General features: G+C 51.1%; 9 protein-coding genes across 9 annotated transcripts; 3 read left to right on the forward strand and 6 right to left on the reverse strand.

Moving 5' to 3' along the window:
• Positions 1-1,845: 1,845 nt before the first annotated feature.
• Positions 1,846-3,289, reverse strand: BJY04DRAFT_225864 (uncharacterized protein; the record flags this gene model as incomplete). Its single annotated transcript, XM_073718286.1, has 5 exons — positions 1,846-2,288; positions 2,375-2,560; positions 2,629-2,795; positions 2,872-3,071; positions 3,140-3,289. 5 exons carry the CDS (start codon positions 3,287-3,289, stop codon positions 1,846-1,848), a joined length of 1,146 nt encoding a protein of 381 aa, XP_073564370.1.
• Positions 3,290-4,330: 1,041 nt separating this feature from the next.
• On the reverse strand, positions 4,331-6,234 carry BJY04DRAFT_225867 (general substrate transporter). The gene is made up of 5 exons (XM_073718287.1): positions 6,114-6,234; positions 5,924-6,066; positions 5,064-5,875; positions 4,657-5,012; positions 4,331-4,607 (listed from the first exon to the last, which is right to left on the reverse strand). The coding sequence occupies exons 1-5, from the start codon at positions 6,201-6,203 to the stop codon at positions 4,485-4,487; spliced, it is 1,524 nt and encodes a 507-aa protein (XP_073564371.1). The 5' UTR covers positions 6,204-6,234; the 3' UTR covers positions 4,331-4,484.
• An 882-nt stretch (positions 6,235-7,116) lies between these two features.
• Positions 7,117-9,122, forward strand: BJY04DRAFT_211985 (SDR family NAD(P)-dependent oxidoreductase; the record flags this gene model as incomplete). Its single annotated transcript, XM_073714479.1, has 3 exons — positions 7,117-7,710; positions 7,779-7,929; positions 8,314-9,122. 3 exons carry the CDS (start codon positions 7,117-7,119, stop codon positions 9,120-9,122), a joined length of 1,554 nt encoding a protein of 517 aa, XP_073564372.1.
• A 3,099-nt stretch (positions 9,123-12,221) lies between these two features.
• BJY04DRAFT_203634 (uncharacterized protein) lies at positions 12,222-13,053 on the forward strand. Its single transcript, XM_073713372.1, has one exon. It carries the CDS (start codon positions 12,356-12,358, stop codon positions 12,722-12,724), a length of 369 nt encoding a protein of 122 aa, XP_073564373.1. The 5' UTR covers positions 12,222-12,355; the 3' UTR covers positions 12,725-13,053.
• An 818-nt stretch (positions 13,054-13,871) lies between these two features.
• BJY04DRAFT_224901 (uncharacterized protein) lies at positions 13,872-14,723 on the reverse strand (the record flags this gene model as incomplete). The annotated part of the gene is made up of 2 exons (XM_073718084.1): positions 13,872-14,472; positions 14,518-14,723. The coding sequence occupies 2 exons, from the start codon at positions 14,721-14,723 to the stop codon at positions 13,872-13,874; spliced, it is 807 nt and encodes a 268-aa protein (XP_073564374.1).
• A 1,749-nt stretch (positions 14,724-16,472) lies between these two features.
• On the forward strand, positions 16,473-17,833 carry BJY04DRAFT_12171 (alpha/beta-hydrolase). Its single transcript, XM_073708346.1, has one exon. It carries the CDS (start codon positions 16,683-16,685, stop codon positions 17,724-17,726), a length of 1,044 nt encoding a protein of 347 aa, XP_073564375.1. The 5' UTR covers positions 16,473-16,682; the 3' UTR covers positions 17,727-17,833.
• Positions 17,833-18,987, reverse strand: BJY04DRAFT_225873 (uncharacterized protein; the record flags this gene model as incomplete). The annotated part of the gene is made up of 3 exons (XM_073718288.1): positions 17,833-18,306; positions 18,379-18,836; positions 18,903-18,987. 3 exons carry the CDS (start codon positions 18,985-18,987, stop codon positions 17,941-17,943), a joined length of 909 nt encoding a protein of 302 aa, XP_073564376.1. The 3' UTR covers positions 17,833-17,940.
• Positions 18,988-22,101: 3,114 nt separating this feature from the next.
• BJY04DRAFT_224904 (F-box protein) lies at positions 22,102-23,187 on the reverse strand (the record flags this gene model as incomplete). Its single annotated transcript, XM_073718085.1, has 1 exon — positions 22,102-23,187. One exon carries the CDS (start codon positions 23,185-23,187, stop codon positions 22,102-22,104), a length of 1,086 nt encoding a protein of 361 aa, XP_073564377.1.
• Positions 23,188-25,362: 2,175 nt separating this feature from the next.
• BJY04DRAFT_203641 (alpha/beta hydrolase family protein) lies at positions 25,363-27,886 on the reverse strand. Its single transcript, XM_073713373.1, has 2 exons — positions 27,662-27,886; positions 25,363-27,598 (listed from the first exon to the last, which is right to left on the reverse strand). Exons 1-2 carry the CDS (start codon positions 27,706-27,708, stop codon positions 25,474-25,476), a joined length of 2,172 nt encoding a protein of 723 aa, XP_073564378.1. The 5' UTR covers positions 27,709-27,886; the 3' UTR covers positions 25,363-25,473.
• Positions 27,887-27,935: the final 49 nt, after the last annotated feature.

Below are 27,935 nucleotides of genomic sequence, written 5' to 3' on the forward strand. Positions count from 1 at the left end.
TCCAATACGCGTTAGATTGATCGAATATGGCTGAAATGTGAGGAACATGGTAGAGAATCCCCGGCTGCTAAGTGACATGCCCATGATGGCATTCTTCGTCAGTCGCTAGAGCAGGCCACCGCAAGAGATAGCGCACACAGGGCCAACAATCAGCTCAGGAGATGTTTCTCCCAAGTGCTTGATCTTGTATATCGCGTATAGTGTAGTGTCATTCTGGAAGGACCGGAGGAAGTTACCCAGCATAAGCAAATCTTTCCCGCTCATGTTAAAGATATGAAGTGCGGAGCGGGTTTTCTCGAAGAGAGCACTGCATGGACGGGAAGAAATGGTAGATGGCAACTGAAAGGACTGGGAGATCAGAATAGTCAACTCAAGTCCTGTTACTTTATGTTTTCCGTTGTCTCTCACCGCGACAGTCATAACAGCGAAACCATCTCGCAACAGGAAAGAGTAATAATACCTGTATTCCGTGAGCTTTTAATCAAAACTAGCAGCACTTACATCATGCCTTCCTGTCAGAGAGCGTAATGGAATATACAGCAAAAGAGCCGCAGTGCTGGGACAAGTGTGGTCGACACTGTTCTGGACAAGCTGAGATTGTACCTCACTCAGCCACCGACCACACTGCAAGTTGTGGTATAAGGTGTTGTTGAGCCAGTCGTTTGCTGTCTCTAGACCGCACAGATGTATACAGTCGCAATCAAGACATTATCACCATTTGATGATTTCCAGGCTTCGGTCCAGTGTGGGGTGTGTATCTGACTGCGCCGTCGCCCAGATCTAACTGTGAAAAGTGTACTGCAGAAGCGGCTTTGTTCAAAGATTTCAGTCAATAGCAAAGCATAAAGATGGAGAGACCAAGGCTTGGATGCTCCGTGTTTGCCGCCATGAACAAATACAGATATCCGAATTTTGCAGGAGGCCGAGGATAAATATGACAAGCGCAGAAACTCAAGGGTATGATTGATGACCACGAGAATGTCTGGTACCAAGCTTCGCAAGCCCTTGTCATTATCCCTTTCAATGGCTGAGATCCAGAGTTTAGAAAAGAGGTCATAGGATGATTCATCAAGCAAAGCTGCTCAACAAGACGTCAACGCGTTGTTGAATTAGAGCGGAAGCAAGCTAACATTACCGAGGCAGCATTTACTAGACAGCAGGTACAGGATATTGCAAAGCAAAGCGATACAGTTGTAGACTTCACTTTGGCCACTATCATTTTTGTCGTTCATCCTATCACTGATCTATCTGCAGTAGCTTGATTGCTTACACTTCTCACCTAGCTGCCGCTGCCACGCCTTGCCAGTCTTTCTAAGGACTCGTGAATATTTCCAACCTTTTGTGATTACTTGGATTTTGCTTCCAAAATTGCTTTCACCATCGGACAAATGACCTTTTTATGGGCATGCAGTCCACTCGGAACTTTAATTGCCGTCTCAGGCTTGGTCAGACTATAGCTTTCCAGGGGAACGTCCTCAAATGGCACATCAAAAACGCACGGTAACTGATAAGGACCAGAAAGAAAAAGAAACTCTAGCGGCCTGCCCCGAAGTATGCGGACGACAATTCAAAGGATTGGTTTGATACGAGCAAAACCATTTGATGGTGGTTGATATTGTTTATCTTACATTAAACACAGCTAGTGAATAAGTCAAGAAACGCTTGAGCCTTGAGGTTCGATATTTTTTCTTTCTTCTTTACCGAAACAACAACCCAAACTAAAAAGAAGAAGAAAGGAAATAGAGAACACACAAAGGAAAAGAACTAGATGGGTATCTAGAGAACAACAAAATCGACAAAAGAAAGAAAGTAACTCCCTCTTCACTCTTTCACCAGAAACGAACCCTACACATGTTGCTTAGCCCTCACAGGCGGACTGTCGGGAACAGACCCCTCCGGAATCGTCTCCCCAGCCCTCCTCTCCTCATACGAAACAATAACCTCCCGAACCTGATAAATCCCCTGCGCCGGATCCCTCCCATTCTGCCCGAGCATCCGCCTCGTATCAACATCCTCCCCATCATCAACCTCAATGTTCTTCCCGTCCCGTCGCACCTGCGACGTTGTACCCAGTGTATCCATCCCATAGCTCTGCTGCGCTTTGCTCTGATGTCCACTGATCTTCCCGTAAGAGCGTGAGCGGCCGTTGTTATAGTTCGACGAGGCGTCCTTTGAAGAGCTGAGCCCCCGGATAGACCGGTAGAGTGGGCGCAGGGCGGGGACCGAGACGCAGATTATGGTTGTGGTTAGTTCGGAGTTTGTCCAGATTACGGAGTTGGTTGTTGCGTCTGGTTCATCATCTGATTAGTATGGCTTGGATGGATTTAAAACATAGGGCTGCGGTTAGGAGATTTTGGATTGGGGAGAGACATACATAGATAGTCCGTTGAGACTGTAAGGGCGTCGAGGCCTGTCGTTCGGATTATACCACAGACGCCGGCGAACACCCCAAGGCTTAGTGATAGACAGATTGTGATCTTCTCTTTTCGTTTCATGTTTAGCTGCCATAGGGCGTACCAGGGGAAGAAGGCGAGGACGAAGTCCAGGACGGCGGACCATGCTGTTGGAGACTTCTTTAGCACGGTATATTGAAGGATTATCTCAAGACAGAGTATAACTATCACTCACCACACATGACAGTCGCAACCTTGGGCATGGATACAGGACATGCCTCCTTGGGAACGCGAGGGTCCCAGATCGATTGCACCGGTGTGCATTGTGCAAACACCACAATAGCTAGAAGTATACTCAGGAACATGATGCTGATGTTCCAGAACCATAGGAAGGCCTTGTGCCTGTACATATCAGTTAGACCAGGTTAGAATGTGCTTCGCCTCGTGGGATAGAGAATTTGTGCTAGGTCAAACATACCATTTACTGACAACAATGCGCATGAGAAAGGCACCAACAGCCCATTTGCTGAAGCCCATGGAGATAGCAATCACGCTCTGGCCTGTCAAAAGCAACAGCATTCCCCTGCTCTGCTCTTCAGTCGAAAGCTCGCTCGCGTGTACACCCATTCCGTAGGTTGCTGATGCAGTGCATAGGCCCGCGAAGGCAGCCATCAAGACCTTCAGACATGCAATCACTCGTTAGAAGCAATATCGGAAACAGATAAGTAGCTGTAGTCAGTACGCACCCATGTTATAACCAGCAACAAGTCATCCCAGCCCGCATTCCTCAGAATCCTTGTCCGCGTATAGAATCGCAGAAGAAGAATCACAAGACACAGAAATGTCTCCATCCAGAGAATGCCAACCAGCATCGGGCCCTTCTGCCGCAATGCCATCTTGAATTGTAGATGGCGAACAATACTATCTGATCAAGCTGAGCGCATATGCTTGAGAACGAGGATCTGAAGTCTCGAACTGCTAATATACTCACCGACCCGTCAGGCTGGCGGCGCAGAAGACCCAGGGAAAGGGGCCAGGCCGAATACGGAGTAAATACATGCGAAAGGAAGCTTGAAGTCTGCAGAGACAGTGATGATCAAGGCCCGCTTGCAGCTAGCACTCGCCGTTTCAGACAACAACAACCGGACCAGGCTACCAGCACCGCATCGTCTTTCTTTCCTAGGTAGTAGATATCGTCCTGCAGAATCCCGCAGAATCCCACGCAATTTACTAATACGCTTTAAATAGCACGACCACGACTGCCCCGTGTCTCTGATAGCGGCAAGCTATGACTACTTGAAGCTAATGCTAGGTCTACAGTACGTAGTGCAGATACCCACTGCCCACCGCCGGAGCTTCTTCCGGAGCCCATAAGAACCAACGTACGAAGTGAACCTTCAAAGACGTACTTCTTCCTAGCGCCTTAAGGAGACTTCGCAACGGTCCCAGCCGTCCCGCCGATCGATACCCCAGGAAGAAACTTCCGCCATCTCGGCCCCATTTTCGGTCGAAATTGGCGTCGATCGGCTGTCAGGCGGCCACTAAAGGCTAGTATAGGGCGCCATGGCGTGCGCTAGACAGGGATCTCCCGTTGGTTAATCTAGGGAAAACGCGCGATGGAGTTGTTTGCCTGCCTCGTAATCACTTTCTTTTTAGGAGCTGGTGGGTTGTTGGATGAGGCGGGATCTCGAGCGGGATGGGCCTGTCTAAAATAACGGCTGGGTGACAGGGGTAGAGTCTGGAATTCAAACCCGACCTTGGGGAAGGTTGGTAGGGGTCTAAGGGGTGCTATTGCCAAGGGAGGTAAATTGAATGTCGTTGGTGGCTTTCGATTTTGGGGTCTTGGTATGTTGGGTGGAGGATGTTAACGCGACGACGTTTGTTATGACATTCGATTACTTGGTAGAAAACAATTATCAAGTATTCAATCTATCTAGAGCAAGAGAAAACTACCGAGAGCATAGGAATAGAAACAGGACACCAAAGGCTGAACAAAGTACTCCGTAGTCGTACTTGTGGGAGCCAGCCAAGTCTCGAGCAGCCCACACGCCATGCCCACTAATGTTGAACTTGCAGGTACGGCGGCGTTGATCACGCGGTCGTCGAATTAGAGGAGCTTGCATCGCCCGCAGCCATTGCAACTGCATCCTGCAGCTCTAGCTCCACCTTGTCGCCAAACTTGGCGTTGATTTCCTCCAGACTGAGGCCCTGGGTCTGTGAGAGTTAGCCTGCTGAAGCGTCTCGTGAAGGGATACAGCCGTACCTCAGGAAAGTAAAAGATAATCGCAATCGTAGACACAACCGTGACAGCCACAAAAACCATGTAGTATTTCCATCCAACCGTGGACAGCGCAAGGGTGACGGGCGCGGTATATGCGACCGCGTTGCCAAAGAAACTGGCAAATGCAATCGTGGAGCCCTCGCTGCGGAGATGCGTCGGCCAGATCTCGGATGCGTATACGTAGGCGGTGCACTCGATGGTCGAGGTGAAGAAGGCGCCGAAGATGAAGTATGTGGCGACGGCGGCGTTGACGCCGGGCTTGTAGTCTGAGCCTAGGTAGTACTTGGACAGACCACCCATGACGCCGATGATGGCTGCGCTGCCGAATCCACCAACAACTAATTGTCTCTGTCAGACTGCGATTCTCTTGTAGCGGCGGATGAACATACCTAGGAGCCTCACACGTCCAACTCTATCCAACAGAAGAACATTGATGCCACAGCCGATAATAGCACAGACAGTCCAAACGACACCAAGACCAAGCTGCATTGTAGTCTCAAAGCCCAGGCTCCCCATCAAGGTGGGCACCAGGTTCGCGATGGCAGTGATACCAGTCCCCTGGCCCATAACCCAAAGGAGAATCGAGCACAGTGCTCGCTTGCGGTGAGAGGCAGTTCGTAGAATGTGCATATACCCGCGTGGTGTGTTCTTCTCAAACTCGACCTGCGCCTTGATCTGGTTCAACTCGGCGTGGGCAAATGTTGCCCGGGTGTCACTCTTTGTCTTGTGCAGGTACTCGAGGACGGCTTTGGCTTCGTCGTCGCGACCATTCTCGAGGAGCCACCTGGGCGACTCGGGGATCAAGGAGAGCGATGCGAGATGTACGACGCCGAATCCGGTCAGGACGATGAAGACCGCTCGCCACTGGATGGGGGAGTCGACGAAACTGAATGCGAGAGCGAAGAGGGCACAGAGGATATAGGCAGCAACCACACCGACTCCGACGAGCCCGACCATCCTGCCGCGGGTGTGAGGGGGAGAGACTTCGCTCATGTAGACTGGGGTGTTGGCGAAGAGCATGCCGGCGCCGATGCCGCAGATAACGCGAGATACGATGAACATTTTGACGTCAACGGCGCCGGCTTGAAGTGCTGCGAATATGATCACGACGACGGACGCTGCTTGGTTGGCGATGCGTCGACCGAACTTGTTGGATAGGGGTGCTTGAATGATGGCGCCAACCAGGGCGCCTCCCAGGAAGCTAAAAATCGTGAGTTGCGATTTACTGGAGGTTCTGGTTACCACATACCCGCTGAGAATACCATCTGTGATGCTCGTGGCATCCGGTGTAGTCAGGAACTTTGCGATGAACGACGGCTGTGAAAGAGATCCAGAGACCGCGTTGGCCGCGAAGCCGTACATGAATCCTCCGAGACATGCGGTGACAACGACCTGTCTGGTTAGCTAGAGACTCGACCGAAAATGGGACAGGAGCGTACCAGGATATTGATCAGACTTGTCTCCGGAGCATCCCCCTTGAGGCTGCGAACACTGACCGCAGACCTGTCTTTCTCTTGCTTTCCGGACATACCAATAGCTTCAATATCTTGACTATCAAATATTTGAGAAGGTGCGCAAAGAAGGAGTAGAAACCTCGTCGTCCGGTGTATGCTTAAGTACGACCCGTACACCCATAATTAATTAGACCACTTCGGCCATGACTTGCCCCTGCAGCTCGATGTGAGCCTACTGCGTCCGATTATCCACCCATACGCACTTCAAAAACCCAGACTCGATTCAAGGGGTAGACTACAGAATCCTGCGGCCGAACGTCGGACGGGCCACGAGTCAACCATGGGTGGCATCATGTATGGCACCAGAAGGAACACTAGCTCTCTCTGACAAGAAGTTCTTTGCCTTTCCTATGCGATGCCAACAGCCATGCGGTGCAAGGATTCAACAGAACACATGATTGCTCCTAGTCCTAGCTGCTAGGGCTGCTAACATGGCACAAACCACGGACCCACTGCCGGAGCTCTTAACTAGCGGCGCAGCGGCAATCTCATAGCTTGACACTGACAGCTTGGCGGGGTGATCTTGCCTACTGGGGGTAATCTGCAGCTTGAGACACACGCGGCCTGCACGGCTTAATATCAATAGACAGACGCCTGAAGTAGTTGTTCCCGAATTCGGAACCCACTGACTACTGTACGGAGTAGGTCCTCCGGAACACCTGCAACTAGCAACCTAAGTGCAACGGCCCGTCTGAGCTCTTTCTCCACAGCCCACTCCACCAAGCTACGAAGCACGTACTTCCTACACACACACCTCCAGGATCAGATAATCTCCCAACTGGCGGTCAACAAGGCCAGCCCTGCTCGAACATAAAAAGTCCCGTCCCGCGACACCAACACAGGACTAAACCGGCCAATCCACGCTTCTCATTCTCCTTTTCCTCTTTTCCACCTGCCATTACCCCCTAGTGATCTACATCTCACAGCCATGGACTTCCCAGAAGCACCCATCTTCCCCGTCCTCAAGGACAAAGTCGCCATCGTGACCGGTGGCGCCCAAGGGATGGGCAAGGCCACCGCCTCGGTCTTTCTCCGCGCAGGCGCCAAAGTGGTCATCGCCGACCTGCAAGCGGAGCAAGGCGCAAAAGTCGCAGAGGAGCTGTCTCCCCTCGGAGAAATCCGCTTTGTGAAAACCGATATCGCAAAGTCAGAGGATGTCCAGAAACTGATTGCTGAAACGGTCAATGCATTCGGGCGCCTGGATGTAGCTATCAACAATGCCGCCATGACACCAGACAAGACGGCGCTCACGGAGTTCGACGAGGACTACTGGCGGTCCTTGCTGGACGTCAATTTAACTGGGACCGCGTTGTGCGTTAAGTACGAGATGCAGCAGATGCGGAAACAGGGGTCGAAGGGGTCGATTGTCAATATTGCTTCGATCAACGCTTACATGCCGCAGCCGAATATGCCTGCGTATACAGCTGCGAAGCATGCGCTGCTCGGGTTGACGAAGCATGCCGCCACCGAGGGTGGTCCGACAGGGATCCGAGTGAATACAGTTGCTCCGGGTGCTATTTTCGTAAGTTTATCCGACCCTGGTGATACCCCTGTATGTTATGCTGCAGCTAGTCAGGCTAACGAGACTAGAGCGCCATGTCTGCCAAGGCGCTGGAGATTATGGGCACGACTCATGATGAGTTTGCGCCCAAGGTTAGCAGTTTGAATCGGTTTGGCCAGCCCCATGAGGTTGCGCAGGCGTCGCTGTGGCTTGCTTCGGATAATTCGTCGTATGTAAACGGTATTAGTATCCCGGTTGATGGCGGGTTCTTGTCGAAATGGTAGATGACTTTCTTGTATATATCCTCTACTCCATCCTGTATATACCCATACGCTCATTGCAGAGTACTGATGCAGTGTAGAGGTAGCAGGTTGGCATTTAGCTGGCTACAAGAGCATTATCAAAGCCCCTCTATTGTAACAAGAGTGGGTCAGTAAATAATCCTGGCGTCTTAGCTCAAATTACATATATACCTGCAGGCAAGTCCCCTCGTATATTTTCAAACAACTGCTGATCTCGTCTAAGCATGGCCGTCCACCCCCGTATCTACGAAAACAAGCTTGCCCTAGTCACAGGCTCTGCGCGAAGTAATTCACCCCTGAAAGCCACACAATAGACCTCAAGCTAACAACCCAGGTATCGGCGCCGCAATCGTCCGCAACCTCGCAAGCAAAGGCTGCAACGTAATAATCAACTACGCAACCGCCTCCTCCGACGCCCCAGCCTCCGCGCTAGTCACCGAACTCGAAGCAACACACTCCATCCGCGCCCTCGCCATCCGCGCAGACATCACCTCAAAATCCGAATGCGAGCGCATCGTCTCAACAGCAAAGAACACATTCAAAGACCCTGAAACCGGTGCATTCCAAATCGACATTATTGTCCACAACGCCGCCATCTTGTTCATTGGACCCCTTGAGACCGTCGCCCCGGATGAGTTCCGCCGTATCTACGAGGTTAATGTCCTCGGTCCCATCCTCTTAACAGCCGCTTGCAAGGATGTCCTCCCTACCGACCGCTCGGGCCGTATCGTCATGCTATCGAGTATCAACTCGAAGGTTGGAACAGAGCATACAACGCTCTATGCTGGAACCAAAGGCGCAATCGAGGCGATGACAAGAGTCTGGGCTCGAGAACTCTCCGAACGTGCGACTGTCAATTCAATTAACCCCGGCCCCGTCATGACGGATATGTATCTTTCTGCGCCGGATGCGGTGAAGGAGGGCCTTGCGCGGTGGAATCCGCTGACGCCGCTGGTTGCTGTGCGGGAGGGTGATAGTGAGGAAGTGAAGAGGTTGGGGGAGAAGTTTGGTGGGAGGGCGGCGTATGCGGAGGAAATTGCGGGCCTTGTCGCGACGATCTGTAATCCGGAGTTTGGCTGGTGTACGGGGAGTATTATTTCGGCGAATGGGGGGTTGTCGTTTAGTCTTTAGATTCTACTCTTGTGGGAAGAGATATATACACGTGGTTGAGTTGCATGATATCCCGGCGCAACGTCTGAAATAAAACCCCAATCACCCTGGTAGAGGACTCCCTGAAGAACGAGGGACCGCCCGAAGAGCACCGCAGTCTTGCATCCATTGTTTTTGAGCCAGCTTGATGTTCGTTCTTCCATAATATCGATATCGTATAGTACTTCCCGGCGTTGTTGATGGTGTACCTATGTGAATACGATGCGCCTAAAAATTTCTGGTAAGCGCGCTCCAGCTCGACGCTCGTATCCCTAGAGCCGGAATATATAAAGCTGTGGGTTTAACCTTCCGTGTTCTTCCCGTTTAAAACATCACGTTCTTCATGCAGTGCCCTGCATCACCTGGGGCCGACGCCCACCACAAGCCCATTGCCCTGACAGAGGATTGTCTCCATCACTTATGGTGGCTCCTACCCAATCATGACATTGTCCGGTGTACGCGAGTATGCAAAGCATGGCAGCAGAGCATAAAGCTGTGGGCCAAGTCTGGCCTACCCGGTCGGTTCGGACGCCATCATCTGAGTGACATCTGAGGAGCAGAAAGTAACAATGAAGGAACCAACACCCTGAGTACGGCATGGTTCAAGGGCTTCAAAGAGTTAGGTCTGTCATCGGCCAATTACCTAAATTGAGCCGTGCCTCTTGCTAATATAACTGCGTACAGCACGTCAAGAACAAGCTATCCGCACAGCTACGCCTCTTCGTACGTACAGATTTCACCATGCGGCCCCGATTGGCTCTTCGAGAAATATCGTGGTTTGGAGTCCATTGCAGGAAGATGTGATTCGATGGACTACGCTGGACGAGAACGCAAATGCGCAACGTGACCATCACGGCAATCTCACTCCGGAAGGAAAGGCTATTTCGATTGAAAGCCTCTTGGGAGAGACGTACGCTGCTGGCAGCTCATTGCGCGTGCGTAGACTCCAGATAAATGACGACGGGGTCATGCTAGGAGAGATTTCTTTCTACCCGGATCATCTGGACTGGTGAGTGTGAACCCAGATTTGTTATTGGTAACTAGCATACTCGTGACAGGCTGACGGCGGTACAAGGAGATACGACCGCACTGTGATTATCCTCTATCATCTAATACACGAGGTCACTTTGTTCAAGTACTGCTCTGATGAGCATACTGGGGACGCCAGGGGTGAGAAGACGTATCCGCGATGTAATCTTCCGTTTGGTCAAGAGGAGAGATATTTCTTTGTGCAATGGGATGAATGCGACTATCGCGACGTTGATATACCCCTCACTCGTCAAAGGATCCCTGAGAACGATAATCCTCGGGACGTGCTTCAACGCCTGGATGTCAAATACACAACAGACAAGGATATCCGCCCCCTCGGGTTGCGAGATATTTCGATTCTACTCACCATCGAGCAAAAAACGAGCCTGAAGTACAGATCAAAGGAGTGGAAGTCATTCACGATCCCCAGCAATCCCCATACCCAGTCAATCCATCGCTTCCCCCCATCCATGGCATCTTTCCCCGCAAGCCTCGCACCTACTTCGGTGTTTGTGGGATGAGCGGGTCCAATGTCTTCGCAATCAAGAACGTCCTAGGGCCTACCCGGGATAACACGTCGATATACCACATTTATGAATTATGGCAAATGGCCAACGCGTCTGCGCCGCCAACCCGTGAACTCACTGCGTGATCCATATCCAATGGCCCGAGGCTAAATCTGGAGATCACCACATCGATAGAGATGATGATATACAGACCTATCATCCCGGGTCTCTACACCACGAGCCCTTCTCGCGACTGACTGTTGTGCAATTTTTCGCGGATTATTGCCCTAAATAGTGTGCCCTTCTACGGCTGTATCGTCACCCGAGTGAGGTCCTCGGTCAGTTGGGGAAGCGGCATGCGGGGACGATCGATGAGTATTTTGAGTGTGATGTTACTGAAAAGATAGTGACGGAGTCACTGGGTGTTGAGAGGGGCTGGCAAAGGTCCGGAGTTTGAGAATGGCTGATAAAGGGCTACTTCAGGTGCATGTTTCGCGGGCAAAGGGGGCTCCGTTGAGTACGATTCTTGTGAAATTTTAGAGGGTTATATCGATGCGTCAGCTTTTGGTGTGACCTAGCCCAGGGCAGTAAGGAGAGGAAGACGAAGGTTTCGTTGATTAAGCCTTGGTAAGAAATATCATCTTTTATGGCTCTTGATCTTCGTACAAAGCCTGAGTGGCGTGGGGTATACTGACTGTTTGTGAGGCTGCTAATCGCCGTTGCTCTTTAATTGCTAAGATACTAGATGCGTATCACACAAGATGACACAAGAGTGAGTGCGCATCCCTATCAAGAACTTGGTATCTGATTAGCGCATAGAACAATAGCTGGAGATGTCAGCGGCAGCCAAATGGCAAGCTATAGACGCAAGAGTCACCTATGTAGTGTAAAGGGCCGAAAACACAACCCTGCCACTGAAGGTACCCCGGGTTGTCGGGATCTATCGGCAATATGAACGTCGATCAATGCAACCTGGAACGACCACATTCCCCAGAAATGGCCTTTTGCCACCAACCTCATCTCAGTAGGATCTTGAAAACAAGCAAATAATGAGGACGCTTTGTGGCTACCCTTTTCCTTTGTCCACCGAGTCGGGGTAGCCTAGCTGGGTCCCAGCTCCGTGTGGCGGTGCAGGAACAGCCAGTCATGATCTACACCCTGGCCTATGTCTGAGATCCCACGGGACTAATGATCCGGATCCTCGGAGGTCCACTTCGTATACAGCTATACGGAGTTACGTGGATAGAGTGCTGACGGAGGATTTCTCCGTACCAGCCAGTCCTTGGCAAATTTTGCTTGTACATGTCGAAGGATATTGGCATACGTCAGAAAAATCCCTCCGATCCTCCACATCCACATCCATACTCCGGCGCGATAAGGTTTGGGTATAGGATAGAAACCTGCAGCATTGTCGGATATTCTCTTTGAGAGGCATTTCCATTCCTACCCCGGTTGGGGGCCAGATATCAGACCAAGGACAGTGAGGTTTGGAGTACGATCGACAGGGAAACGATCCGTGATGGCACGTTGAACGGAGCAAGGGGCCGAAAATCGGTGTTGTACGTAGCTGGGAACGACAGCCTCAGAAGATAGCATTACGCAAGTCGTTCGAGGAGGCCTCCCTCACACTTCGTAGGCCTGAAAGAAACCTATATAAGGGACGTTGCAGACACGACAAAGATGGATTTCAGCACATTACAACCCACCGCCCCAAGCCGATCTCAATCAATCACCAGTTTAATCACCGCCGAAATGCAAGCCAAACTCCTCAGCGCTCTTTCAATCCTCGGTCTGCCCTCCCTCATCACAGCAGAGTGTCAAATCGGCAGCACCCTCATCGACAGCGAAAAGCAAATCGAGACCCGCGAAGGCCTCTGCAAGCCCCAAGGGGGAAGGAACCTGGACCTTCGCGCTCCAAATCAGCGAGGTCGCCGTGCCCACTTTCGACGGCGAGGACATGTGGTAGGGAGTAACCGGCAACGAGGTCTTCATTATCTACGACCACATCTGCACCCCGCAGGGCGTTTACGAACGGCCCGAGGAGTGTGAGATTCCCTGAAGCATCCAGGAGAATTTCCTCTCTCAAGTGCTTACCATCAGCAATGTTAATCTGGATGTGGCGGATCCGTACTTCAAGATTAAATACGGCAATGGAGAACATATGATTGGGGAGAATGGTGCGACTTGTTCGGATTTGAATGAGGGTTTGAGGGTTGAGCGCGGTTGCAAGACTGCGTTTCCTCAGAGTGGGCAGGTTTAAGGGTTCTAAGTTGCCGCTGTCTCGTTTGCATGTCTGAGATGGTGTATTGGGCAATCTGGCAAACAATGGTGCTTTTTGATTCTGTTGTTTCTTTTCTCTACCTGTTTCCCACCCAGGCTTTGTCTGTTGTATATGTTATTGTTTGCCCTTTCATTCTGTTCTGTCTCTACTGAAATATATTTTTTATTGCTATTCAATTCTCTCAGGATCTTCAGTTTCCGTGTCACAAAGAGCTCTTCGTCGCGGGCCTCTAACGGACCAGTAACGCGCAGTGATACACCCTGAGAGGAACGGAAGTCTCTATCTAGAAGTATACACCCTTGTATCCCTTAACCACACCCCCTTTAGAAAGGAGCAAGGCCTGGCTGTGGGAGCTAGAAGGGTATACTATGAACTATAGTTGGCTAGGCTTCAGAGCAAGGAAACACGGCTCCACAGGACCTAGATCCGATCTCAGCTGACGGGGAGAACAAAAGCAAGCAAGACATCCGGCTGTGACCATAATCGCGCAATCATTATGAATGTTTGAATAAATCTCAATTATTTACTACGCGCCGTCGCAGCGAGTCCATCAGATCATCACACTTTGTTACCACATTCGAAGGATAATACACTCTACATTCCAGGCTTCCACTTCACGAGTGCTCATGGATTAGAATAGAAACCAGGACTGCGATGAACATGTCGTAACTATTACACCAGGTACAACAGGAAATCAATGTGTTTGTTATCACTAATATTGACTCACAGAAAACTACCACCCACCATGACAATTTACCTGGTAGTCTTCCAGTTCCCTTGCCAGCTAGTGTTTCCACGTCAATAATGAGTGTAAGTACCCAGCCAGCCTTGATGAAAGGGCGCAAAAAAGGCAAGAACGCAAGAACAAAAGCAATAAAAGGCAATTAGGTAGTCATCACCTCAGGTCAAACTAGACTAAGACCTAAGTAGACCAACAGCAACGCCACTCATAAACCCGGGAATCCCACGGCGGCGAAGCGGTGTCCCGGTGCAGCCACCGGGTGCCGCCTCCTGCACACAGCCCGTGTAGCTGCAGCAACTCTGACCCAGGCAGCGCTGTCCACTGGGACAGTCGGCATTAAGAGAACACGCCTGCCGGTCATTACACCCGTCTGTGCTCAACCAGCAAAAGTTGTTGCCCTCGGTATCAAAAGCACAGCGACAGATTCTTTGGTCAAAGCAGAAATATTCGTCATATTCGTTGCAGCGTCCGCCGTTGGGACACTCTGGCTCTGGTGGGGCGACTGTCACGGTTGTTGTCACGGTTGTCGTTGCGGTCACCGAGACGAAGGTCGTAGGCGCCGGGGCTGTTGTCGTTGTGCCGGTGATGCCGAGACAGGAGCAGGCGGACGCGTACGCTCCGGGCTGGCGGCAGGTGCCGAAGGCGTAGGATGGGACGGCGGTGGGCTGTATGGTGGTTGCGCGTGCTTCAAGCTCTCGCGCGCGTAGGACCACGTCGCCGGTTACTGTTGTGGTTACGGTGATGGTTTCGGTGGCTACGGTTGTTGTAGAAGTGCTATGTAGTTAGTGTGTGTCTAGAATGGGGAGATGGGATTGGTACATTGGGTCAGGCGTTATGGTTGCTTTCTGGAAGCTAGAGCAGTCTGCACGACGGGAAGAAGGAGGAGGCCAGATTCCAAGCTTTAGCTGTAAAGCACAGGTCAGGCCGGCGCCTTTGCATGACGAGGGGAGAATTTCGGGAAAGATAGATGCTGATATTAGCGGGGAAAAGAACAAGGAAAGCAGGATTATTGGTAGCATGACCATGATCAGACTTTGAGTTGTAGAGGAAGCTGTGTTGTCCTGTTGGGATAGATTACGGAATGACAATCACAGGCTATTCTTCTCGCCCTTTTATGCTGATTTTCCCACGGCATGCTTGCTTCTTTTCAGAATCGAGTTGCTGTCTTCGGCTTTCGGGGTCAGCTAGATGTCTTACTACGGTTTAGGATAGATTTAGCGACATGCCATCGGAGAGGATGATGAGTACGCCTCTTGACATATATCATGGCTGGGTATAGTTCATGTAAGGCTCGAGATCCGAACATGCGCACATTAGGATTCGACGAATCTGCCTGGAGACTTTCCTACTCCAGCTAAATACCCTGCTCCACCTAGAACAGGCATATAGTCGCTCAGCCGCTGATTGGATACTTCATTTAACTGTCCCTAGAATATAATACGGGGGTTAATCTGGCCAAGACTGCTTCGCTTCGAATGGTACTGGACATGGGACTTCGTTTATAATCTTGAAACGCGAGTGGATGACACTATAGATTTCGAAATGGCATATAGTGGATGCTGAATAGAATCGCTATCTTGTGGAGAGCATAGGTCTAGAGCCCATGGTCTTGTTCTGTGATTGGACCGGTATTGATGTCTATACTATTCGCTGGACTGAAGGTTTGCCTTGGTAGGAAAAAGAAAACAAGAATCAAATCTTTGGACTTAAGCATTGCTGATTGGAGCGGTTCGTTCTGCTTATGCATGTCAGACCATTTATGGCTTGCAGAACTCAGATGACCTGATCTGACCGAACCAGCATCTGGGGGCTACACGCTTCCCTTGGTTCGGAGAGCCCAGTGGAATGGAACGCCGATTAGGTTCAGCAGGCTCTGGGAATGACCTGATCCTGCACGAGACGCACGCCACGGTGCAACTTTGTAAAGTGGGTATGATATGTGAACCGAATACGAAGCGCAATATACCCCAGCCGGCCCCTCTGTGCGACAACAACAGAGAGTGGTTGATTCAGGGTTATCCTCCTAGGCTATAAATCTCGATGAGCTGACAGCATAGGTTTTAGAGAATGCTGGATGTTGGGTGGTGTATGGACCCTTTTGCGTAACCACAACTCCAAACCCGGGAGGCAAATTGGCAGTCCTGTGATAGTATCTCGAGCAAGAAAGAACTATTGACCAGATAGATGTGTTCGTCCGAGTAGGCGAAGTTTTGCCCCCATAGAGCGCCACTATTCAGCTTGCTTGACACGGGTTTTGTGGCACCAAGGCCTACAAGAACATAATATCGCTCTTTGTGAACCTATAGTCTCTAGTGAACTCCAGCCTGTGTTCTGCATACCGCTCTCTGCTTCGATTTGGCGTTGATGACTATGCACATTCGGCATTTTCGACACAACCCAGGCCCCAGGCCTCGTCCCGGGGCCAGGGGATACCTTCAGGTTGAACACCAAGTATGTCGCCACCAACGGCATGGGGGTCGAAGAAAAAGAAATAATCAATAGGTAAATACCTAGGAAGCGACGAACTCTGTATCTACCCATGATAACCGCTCCATACTGGCACACTGCACCTGTCAAGACGTGCGAACCCTGCAAATGCTAGATGTATCCAAATTGACAAGGTCGATACGCGGCAATTTTGAGAACATAGCCCAGGAGCTGGACGCAATACGCATACGCTGGTTCTTTCTCAACAATTTGCTCTACGGTACAGAGAATACAGTCCCGCTTGGCTATAATGGGCTAATGATGATCCTCACCTCAACGGAGGCTCGGAGCTTCGGAGGGTATGGGGTCCGAACCACGCAGCCCAATTGCGTTGGCTATATAAAGCTATGTGGCGCCACGATGGGGTCCAGCAGTCGACTTTCCACCTTGATATTTGTTTAGCGAGCATTCAGAAGCCAGTAGCGCTGCCTGCGGATACCACCTGTATTCTCCCATCTTAAGCGGCCCCCTAACCCGCATACTGCCGTGGACTCACCATGCCTTTCAATAAAATCCTATCCACAGACGAACAACGGATAATGATGGCCGAGGCCGAAGCCGCGGGTCTCGAATACATTGGTCCTTGTCCGTCCCATCTGTCAGAAGCTTGGATCGACATTCCCCTACCAGACGGCAAAACGAATAGAACGAAGCTTGTCTGGCCAAAGTCATCAAATACAGCAGACGCCCATCTTCACTGTCCGCTTGTGATCTACTTCCACGGCGGCGGCTACTCAGTTGGCACCCCTGACGCAGTCCTCGCCCCCGCTCGCGGCTTTGCGTCTCTCTTTTCATGTATCGTCGCTTGTCCGAGTCTGAATCAGATTCCCGAGGAACTGTTTCCTGCACCTGTTAAGAGTGGATGGGAGGTTACTGCGTGGTTGTCTGATATCAACAATCTCAACGAGGGTGTGCTGAAAGATTCAGGAACGACAGTCGATCTGACACGCGGATTCGTGGTCGGCGGCCTCAGCTCTGGCGGCGCAACTGCAGCGGTCATCGGCAGCATTGCAGCAGCAGCCGAAGCAGGCTTGACGATCGAGGAGTTCACCGGCCTCACTCCTCTCCAGAGTACCATCACCGGTATTTTCTCTGGGATCCCATTCCTAGCCTCTGATGCTATGCTCCCAGAATCATATCGTCCTCTGTTCAAATCTCGAGACCTGGAAGACGAAGCTACCCGTGCGATGCGGGAAGATCTCGAGAGTCGGCTTGCGGTCCACTCACCTTGGTTCTCGCCTATCAATCTTAAGCTATCTAGATCGACGGAAAAGTTCCCCCGTGCCCATCCGCCGAAGGTCTATATTTATGGTGGTGAACTTGATGGATTCAGGGATGATTCTGTGGTCTATGCGAAGTGGTTGGAGCAGTTGAAGGGTGTGGAGGTTAGGGCTTCTGTTCTTAAAGGCGAAGGGCATACGGGGTGGGTGTCGCTGCCTTGGGAGATGTGCCATAGTCGCCAGCTCAAGGAGGCTGCGTTGGATGGGATGGGGTGGTTGTTGGGGGTGGAGTGGGATAGGAGTCAGGAGCTGCCAATATAGCCGTATATAGTCGGCGAAAAACACGGCAGAGAAAGCGTCGGACGTTCAAAATGTTTCCATCTAGACTATAAGCACGATAGAAAAGGGGTACGCCTGTAGGTTCAAGGCTTTTCCTGAAGAATAGCGACCATTACCGACACTGCTCCAGCCGTCTTTCTTCTATCGACAAGTCATCTTTAACAAAACAACCAACTATAGACCTCCAGAATCAATGTCAAGACTGCGAAAACCCCTTAATCTTCTTCCGCCCTCCTGTAATCTCCTTCTCCCTCTCATCAACATCAATCCCATGCTCCATATAAGCGCGTATAATCTCCCGCCTCGTACGAGACGACACCGTCGGCCGACCAACATACCCCTTCATGCACTGCACCACCTTCTCCGTATAAAGCACCACTCCAAACTTCTTCATCAACCGCTCAAACTCTTTACTAGCCTTCCGGCTGTAGTCGCCAAACTCAGCCTGCTCCTGAGACCAGATTAGTCGCGCGGAGGTGTGCTGAACTAGCGCCACTTCCTTGGTGTACAGTAACACGTCAAGGAGCCTTTCCATTCTTAGACCTGGGAGGTTTGGATCGACCTATAGAGCGTATCCCGTTAGGTTGACGCGGAATCTCCCAATCATAAAGAGTGGGGATATATGGAAACGAACCGGAATCCGATATATGTCCCCGCTGTCACCACCCCGCGCATGTCGGAGATTAAAGTGCCCAATACCTGGTATCGGCGGCTGCTGCACGAGCATCCTTCTCCAACTTGCGTCTGGGCGTGTAAACTGCGCCATACTTGAGTCCGATTGTGCCATGCTGAAGTCTGTGAACTTGAGCCCGCACCAGCGGCTCCGTTTCTCGTCGCCATCGGCAGGAGGGAAGAGTGAGGGGAAGGCTGTTGATAAGAGTGGATTGAGTTGTCCCATGCAGCCCTCTACGTCCGCATCCCACTCTGACGGCTCTAGCGGGGTGAAGAATAGGGCTTTCTGCAGGGACGGCGAATTGGCGATCAGGGCTTTCCATATGTGGCAGACGCGTTGCGCGGATGTGAGCAGGGTACGCATGTCTGTGAAGGAGAGGATCATTTCGAGAATCTCGGCGGTGGAGAGGGCTTTGGTTGCTGGGGTTGGGCTGAGGGCGGGGCGGTCGATAGGTGTCGAAGGTGATGCGGTATCCGTGCTCTCACTTGATAGGTCATCCTGTGTTGAAGGCTTGTGCCTCTTGGCGCGGTGGGCCTCTAGCTCTGTAGGTGACTGCGGATCTGGAGCCATCACTACTGGTGGGGATGGGAGAGATTGACTACGGATGTGAAGAGAAGCAGGGCGGAGGGGCCCTAGATATATTGAAGGGTCACGTGTTGCGCTAAGGGGGGTAGTTGGCAGCTAGCTATGACACAAGAGCAGCATGTGACACGAAACTCCATTGACTCATGAGCATAGGCTTTCAGGTCTACGTTTGTAGCGTTTAGCATCAGTTCTAATGATATCGTAGGTAGTGGGCACCTAGGCTGGAGGTAATTCTATTTTACCCTATCGCCGATGAACTACTGGGCATGATACAAGGCCTGGTGCTCGCCTTCGAAGCATGATGGGACCATATTCAGTTCATCTGATCAATGCTTCTGCAGATAACAGAAATCAACGATGGATTGGTTCCAGTCCCGAAAAGAGCGATGATGAGAGAGAATGATCTTGGTCTCCATTTCTCCATTCAGGTCTTACCAGAAGATGAGAGGCAGCCTCTTCTGCTCACAGGCTCATACTGAAAATGATGAGGAAGGTGCCCTCCGCATTGTAGATTGCGTCAACACATTGAGGCATCTTATCGATGGTCATTAAAGGGCTCTTTAGCAGAGAATGCTCCGTTGGAATGGGAGTCGCCCGTCCTTACTGCGAGCGTGATCTATGCCAAAGCGCCCTGCGTCAGTGGCTCAAAAGCGCCCATTTCTCGCCTAGTCCAGCGCTCGATCACAAATCGACCGGCGTCTGGCTGGAGCGCAATAAGTCTCCATCGAAGGCTATTCTAGGGAAGAATTCTTTCAGACCCGTCAATGTTCATCTGCTCTGATTCAGGCCATGCCACGGAAGGACACGCTTGAGTGACCCCACGGCCAGGCTTGCCCGGTCCACTGGTATGCCCTTATCCGTGAATAGAAATAAGTCTTCACTAACAGACACGAGATGATCCCGGGACCTCTGGGCACATAGGGCTGTTTACGCGAAGTGGAATAATGTTGGAACCACACTGCCTCAGGCATTGCATGCTGGAAGGTTCGACTAAACTCTACCTAGTAGAAAACGCCAACAAAACTATTGTCGAATTTTTCAGCTCTATTGCTTCTTCCTTGGATTACTTCATGTTCATTTAGCCCTGGTGTGATGCATTCAGGCTCTACCATACGAGCTGCTTACCCTAGTCGCAAGAGAGCTAAACGCCAAGGATCTCAATGCCCTAACCAGGACCAACTCCTTCTTCTACAACTCTCTAATCCGCTATCTCTACGCCTGGGACGTAGAGAAATATGGCCATTCCGCCGTTCTATGGGCGGCAGAACATGGTCGTATAGAGATCATACAGAAACTTATTGATCACGGGTTCAACATCCGCTGGGAATCATTATACTGGTGCCACCCCGCCCTCTCATGCAGAAGCGATTGCACCCGCTCCAACCACAGACGCGGATTCAGAGACTATGAGGTCTTTCTAACTACAAGGCACAGTTCCGCGACCACCCTACCTCCCTGGCGGCACAAGTCCGCCATGCGGACCTCATCACAGCACTGCTAGAGAGCTCGGTGTCGATATAAACTTCAAGGATCGGGACAGCGAAATTCTTTCGCAGCCAGGGCCGGGCACATGAGAGTCGTACGTCTCCGCATTTCCCGAGGTGCTAATGTGCTTGTCATCATCTGGTCCAACTTTCGTGCCATCTGCACCGCAGCTTCCAGCGGCAACCACGAAATAATGAACTATCTCTATGAGCGCTTAAGCTGCAAGTGACCACGGATGGAGGGTACTCTAGCACCCAAAATACATCGTACGCTGTGCTCCGCTATCAGAAAAGACGACGAGGACCGAGTCAGGGACCTTCTGCTGGAACAAAGCGCCGATGCCAACTTTCAACTCTCCCGCTCTGACAACTCCGTTACTATTAGCGATTCAAAACAAATATCCCAATAAGTATTGTACGTCTATGACTCGAAAATGGCGTGCTATGCCGCAGATGTATTGGCAGATTTGGATCTTTCAGCATGGGTCAGCGCTCGAGCGAAACGACAGTTACGTGGTTGTCAAATTATTGATCCGGCACAGACTCGGTACAAGTGTTCACGTCAGCAAATTAGCATATGCCATTTACCAGGATAAGATTGATGGATTTCAGATGTTAGTCGAGGGAGGTCTGGACCTTGGAAGTGTCAGCAGGTACTGAAAAATTCGTGCTGCCATGCTGCTGAACGTAGATGTGAGCCGATATTAAGAATTTTGATTGAGAAGGCGACAGCTTTGTGTTTTAAGCTTACGCCTGAGAGTTGTGAGTTGGATGATAAGATACTAGCTATGTCTAATCCCTTGGGTTGTTCTAGAGCCATGGTGTTAATATCGGCGCAATGCGGAGTCTGACTGATCCGGCATGCATAGTCTGACCCGAGGGCCTCTGGCAAATCAGTCGCAAGCCTAGCCAGCACGGAGATGTAGAGTTTCTTTTTCTTTATACCACACGGTCAGTGCCGGTAGGCTGATTACACGCGACAAGAGGCGGCTGGACGGGCTATGAGAAATCATTTCAGCGGCATCTATGTACTCGGTCACGCATACCAGGGGTTCACGCGAGCTTAGTTCCAGCAGTGAGTCCTGCTTTCCCGCGGGCTGAGCGACAGGTCCGTTTGGAATTTCATTTTGACCTTACCGAGTCTGCGAGTTTTGGTATCTTAGGACCCAATTGAAGAACATTTCTTTTTTGCACTCGCCGATGATTGGCTGGACAGCACTTCCATCCGACGTTATTGGCGGGACAACACTTCCATCCGACGTTGTTGGCTGGACAACACTTCCGTCCAACATTGGAAGCAACGTCCGAAGAGATCCAACGGCGGTGTCGTGATGAGGGCGGCGAAAATGTGGGATGATTTACTAGTCATCTTCGAGAAGAGGATAATCAAAGCCTTTGATAAAGGGCCCTATGCCTATGAAGTGTCTTCCTTTAGACCGAGCAACAGCTCTAGTACCAGAAATCCATTTCTCCATTTCTTATGCATCTGCTTTTAGTCCCGTACATATTTCCTCGAGCAGTTGAATCAATGTCATGCTGAGTATCCGTCCAAGAACGCTCGCTATGTGTATCCATTCTCCAGAACACAACATAGGACGAAAAGGCAGAGACAATCCTAAGGTACAGAGCAGAACATCCCGGGCCACCTCTCCTCCAAAGCCTCTCTAAACCTCTCCCCCTCTAAAAGCCCCTCATTTCTCTCAACCATAGCCTTCGAATCAAACAAACCGCACAGACCCATCGGCACCCGATCCCTACCCCACGGCAGCCACCGCGCCGTCTCGCTAACCCCCGCCCACCGAGGATCATCCATGTGCTGCCCATCGCCCAGATCCACGTATTTGGTCACAATAATCGCCATTCCGTATGCACCACAGGAATGTATTGTAACCTCGTATTCAACACCACATTCACCGCACACCGAATAGGAGCAGGGATTTTCTGGTGACAGGTAACAGCTTGCTCCGGTGAGATGCTCACCAATAATGCCAGATTGCTGTAGCCGGAAGGGGCCTTTTAGGGATTGGTGGGCGCAGATGGGGAGGTCTCGGATGTAGTAGCTTCTTGGGGGGAGGCTGATGAGCGGCGTGTGGAAGAGCATCCAGTTTTGGATTTGGAGGATTAGCGAGGGGTTCTTATTGCTGATGCTGGCGATGCGTGCGCGCACGGAGAGGAGGGTTGTGATTGACGGGTGGCTCTTGGTGCATATCTCAGTGTAGTTTATATGCGTGTGTATGGAGCCTTGGGTGCCGGAGCGGTAGTGCTTCGCAATTGCGGATGTTAGGTGGTAGTGTCGGAACCAGTATCTGCTCGGTTCGTTGATGTGGATTGTGAGGAGGAGAGAGAGGGGATTTACAACGTAGGGAACTTGGAGGCGCGTCATGATGCAGGGGTCGTGCTCGTCCGGGTTGGGAAAGGCGGGATGTGGGATTTCGTTCAGTGAGTGCAATTTTGCGCAGTAGAGGCAGGCGTACTGGTGTGGAAGGTCGATGGCCAGGCGCCTTATGAGCTTCATCCTGAGCTCGTAGTCGAAGGTGTTGTAAAAGGGGTTTGATTCCAAGGGTGGGATCTTGACCACGCTGTTTAGATAGGAGCAGACCATGCTCAGACACATGCGGTCGATGGGGTCTAGGTCGTTGATGATGTTGAGGACCAACTCTGGTGGGAGCTTGTCCAGAAACGATATCTGCTTCCCTGACATGTTGAAGAACGTGCTATTTTTTAAAGTGTCCTTGCAACAGCACGGTGATGTGAATGAGCACGAAAGAGGCGAAAAGGCCTCAATATACTCGTGGATGCCTAGCCGGACACCATTTCCGATCCACTGGGATAGTTTTAAAGAATGACCTTCACTACCCCATCCAGTGGTCAGCAACTCTCGGAATACAATTCCGCCCGTTGGGTATGACGAATATATCTACTTTCATGCTGCTACCCGTGTCACTAGTTAGGTATAGAGAGAATAACTTTTTGACAAACGTAACCCTGCAAGTGGTGCCATATTCATTGCTGGTTTCCTGGCCATTTTTCTGCTTTTCGCTAGCTATCTAAACACATACAAACGCATTGCGCAAGAGTTGCGTGAAACCAAGATGTCGCAGCTGAGCATAACTGAAGTCCCCAACTTTATCAGCTAGATGAATAGCAATCGCCTCCTCCAGCTTAATACAGATGTGGTTCACGACCCATTGTGTTCTCTTTTATCGTCACCTTGACAATATACTTCCTAGACCTACACGATGACCGTCTAGATAAGTGGGTATTTCATTCTGTATTGGCAGTGGGATCATCCCTCGGGCAAGTCTAGCAGCCGGATTATCAAAGCTATTAACAGCAAGGCATCCAATATTCCTTCCGATTCCTTCGTCATATTTACCCAGAATTACGTAGGCAGAGGTCAGAGCTGTGGAACGAAGTATACAAATCACCCCTTGCACCTTATTCAACACATCAGAATATTGCTTCCCGACTAGAAGGGACCTATTCTCCTCAGTGGGATCACTAACTATGCCCATTCTCTCAGCTGCATCATCGAACATCACCCGAAGGTGCGGCTGCCCACGGTTTCGAGCCTGACGAATCTCGCAACGAGACGACTGAAATCCCCAATAAACACTCTCCACTTCGGATTATGGTAGCTCAATCCATCACTCAGGTCCAAGTACCTAGTAACCACCACTGCCTTGCTCTCGTCTCCACAGTCACTGACCGAGTACTCATACTCAATCATGCAATCGTCGCACCGTTTGTAGAGCTCCTCGCGCGAACGAACCCAATCCTGACCGGAAAGCAGACTGTGCACGACATCAAGCTCGTTCAGGCTGGTTAAAGCATCGGAATGTTTACAGATATCCATATTTCCTAGTGTTGCCGCTATGGGGATGAACTCAAGCTCACAGGGAAAAAGAACCCAGCTTTGGATCTGGAGAATTAAAGAAGATCCGTGCTGGTCAATCCAGACCCGTGCGGCAACGGACATCAGTGGTGTAACCTCCGAGTGCCACGGCGATACCTCCCTGTAGGCGAGCGAATTGCATGAAATCCTGTGTATGCCTCCGTAGTAATGCCGTTTCATGGCTGCCGCAAGATGGCCGTGCCGGATTTGGTAGAGGCATTCCGAAGGTTTCATATGGACGCGGAACAGGGTTCTTGGTAGAGCTAGGCCGCATGTACGTGGTAGATCGTCGTGGGGCGTGTTATTCTTGCGCTGGAGTGCTGGGTGTCGTAAACCTGCAACGTGATGTAGCTTTGTGCAGGAATGGCAGCACAAAACATTAGGCAGATCCTTGGCGATTCGGGTGAGGACGTCGATTTTGGAGTTCGTTTGCAGTTCCTGGTATATCGGTTTCTGAAGAGCGTTCTGGAGATGCTTGCTGCAAAGGGATAGGCAGATGATGTCGGATTGCTCGAGGCGGGTGGTTACACAGAGAAGGAGTTCACGCGGGAGTCTTGCGAGTGCTGATTGATGGTTTCCTGCCCTGCTGTCCTTCCTGGCCTGTTTAGTGTCTTCGAATGCCCTTTGGAATGACGATTGTTTGTTGGCAATAACACTGCGTCAAGAGGGCAAGGTTGAGAGAAGAACCACTCAGATAAGACAGTGTTTCCGGCGGGCCGATGAAAGAAAGAGTGGCAACGAGCTGTGAATAGGTTGTCAAGACCAAGGAGGATGAGAGACGATGAACTGACGGCGTTGTTCGGAGTAAGAAGAGAATGTGTTATAGGGGAGTCGGATTGATACCTACTTAGGCTGCGGCAGTCACGTGAAGCTGTTACTGTGGAAAACAGGTCCGGACAATCCATCAGAGCTTCCACCGGAGCATTATCCCCCATTCAAAGTCAATCAAAAGTCTGGTCTTACAGGGTTTCTCTTACTTACTGCTCTGGAAGAACCTCCCGACAATGAATTGTACCGAAACTTCAGGACTGCTGGATATATCAGAGCATACGAGTGGCTTGCTGTCTCTATGACACGAGGAGATACATATCTCTATCCCATGGTCAATCGCCCCATCCAGTCAAAAACTGTGTGATAAAACAGTATAAATCTTTTCCGTTCCTCACCAGTGAGCTCCAGAAACTCACACTCCACCCCACGAAGCCGCAGCATCTTGACAGCCACCACAGCATCAGAGACAGGAAAGTCCCTATGTGCAGCATCGTGAATAACTAACTGAGGAGTCTTCCAATTCTGCAAGTACTGCGCAGGATCCGCGCGCCTCCACTCCTTAGCCGAGTCCCAGGGCGCCTCGCCCAACTCATAAAAAACAGCATGCTGCACGTCCATGGATAGATACGACAGAATGCTAACAACACCATTACATGACACAAGCGCACGGAACCTCCGACCGAGGTCGTGGCCCTGTATCCAGTTTATCATGTACCCGCCGTACCCGCATCCAATCACGACGGAGCGGCCTGTATCGATGTAGGAAACTTCCTTCTCGAGATACTTAAACCCGGCCTCTAGGTCCTCGTAGCCAGCACTAGCATAGTGATCCTGCGTAGCGTTTACGAAGTCCTCGCCGTACCCGATACTCCCAGAGATATTAGGCGCAACGACAACGTAGCCGTGTTCGGCGAAGAGAGCGAGATTCACGCCCGTGACAGTATTCAAGGTACTGCTCCAGCTGCCATGTTGGTTGTCGTGGATAGCGTAGACCAGCGGGTACTTGTGCTCTGGGTTGAAGAATGAGGGCTTGACGATCCAGGCGTGGATGCTGCGGCCGTTCGCGCTGGGAATCCAGATTTCGTCGAGTTGCGTGTCATTTAGCCCGAACCGGGGTTTGTGAAGTAGAAACTCGAATATGCTCCTTGAGACAAGGTCGTGCAGGAGGAATTGCGGGGGTTGGATGAAACTCTCGCATGTGAGTAGGACTCTAGATGACTTCTTCTCACCTAGTGGCGTGGCGTCGAGGACGGACTTTATGCGCCGGCCCGCAGGCTCAATCCGCTTTAGATCCGCTGGGGTAGCCTTTTCGGCATTTGCAAGCTGATACAGCACTCTCCTTCCTTGCTCCTCTACATAGAGAAGTAACGTTCCGTCTGCAGCGAATGAAACACGGTGGGGACTCAGATCCCACTGCCCTTTACCGTCATCCGAGGCAAAGATCTCCTTATACGTGCCCTTCTGATTGTCCATCACGATAAGGACGCGATTCTTGTCTGCAGCGCATCCATCTTGCTTCTGTGCTAGAAACGCCACTGCTCCCCCGCGGCTTACAGCCGGTGAGGAACAGGCGCCTCCTAGACCTCGGTGCCGGAAAGCCTTGTAGTAGTCGTTCGGGACGATAAGTCCACTCCAGTCGAGCATTGGGCAGATGTAGCATGAGCCGGCTGTGTGTGTTGCCGAGTCGAGCTCGGGGTCTCTTGCTGTGAAGAGGATCACCCAGGAGGATATACAGAAGTCTCTGCAGATGGCCTCGCTGGTTACGTCGGGCGATGAGTTAATTGCCACGCTGCCGAGATCGAAATACGCCATCAGGCTTGTTACCCTGGTGATCGTGTATCGGGCACTCGGAAAGTCCCTCTTTGTAGGGGGACGAACGAGCGAGCCAAACCAAATAACAGTCCGTAACTGACTCTCTCCATCTCCCTTGCAGGTTCGGGAGTCATGAAGCCTTGTTGGTCTACCTACACCACCCTCCTCCAAAATCTGATCCTGGAAATTAGAGAGATTAACCAAACCCCCACTCTCATCAACTTCCCGAAGTACCACGAAGCCCAAGTCATCATCCGTTTCATCTTCGGGACCACCCATCTTGACTACCCCCGTCGTGCGGAGATCCCAAACTCGCCCACCCACACTACCGGCAACATACCTCTCCCCACGAAGGCACGCATCCGCAACTACAAACCAAGTCTCCCCATTAGGGCACGCTTCAAGCCAGATGACTTCGTCGCTGTTCCCGAGCCACTGAGGGTATCGGGCATTCTGGGTGTCAGGAATTGGCCATGATCGAGGGGAGTTCATGTCTAGCACCCATATTGCGCATTTCGCGGAGGTTCCGTTATGTTGTTCATGTTCAGAGGCGGGTATGTACTCTGTGTAGATTGCGAATGTTCCCGAGGCGTTGGGAATTGGGAGACTGCGAAGTGGGGACGCGACTAGTGCGCTTTTGAGATTGTAGTCATGTTAGCCTGGACCTGGTCCAGAGAGATGATGGGGATGTATATACGCTGGAGTTAGCCTGGGTGGTGGGTTTGTTGTGCGTAGTTGCGACATCTTGCCGCCAGTATGGCTCGTCAAAGGTGAGATAAACTCAGGAGATTCAATAGCTGGTCAGGGTGGTAACACGACAGCAGTAGATTGGAGAGAACGAGTGGGAAAAACAAAGATCCTGGAGGTTGTCTACGACGCAAGGAAATACTGCGCCACAGAGGACAGATATGTCAATATCACATGCGGGCTTGACTCCTGCTAGTGCAACCTCTTGCAGCATTATATACGCC

This window comes from Aspergillus karnatakaensis (genome assembly GCF_047715665.1).
Source record: "Aspergillus karnatakaensis strain CBS 102800 unplaced genomic scaffold BJY04scaffold_104, whole genome shotgun sequence".
Lineage (NCBI taxonomy): Eukaryota > Fungi > Ascomycota > Eurotiomycetes > Eurotiales > Aspergillaceae > Aspergillus > Aspergillus karnatakaensis.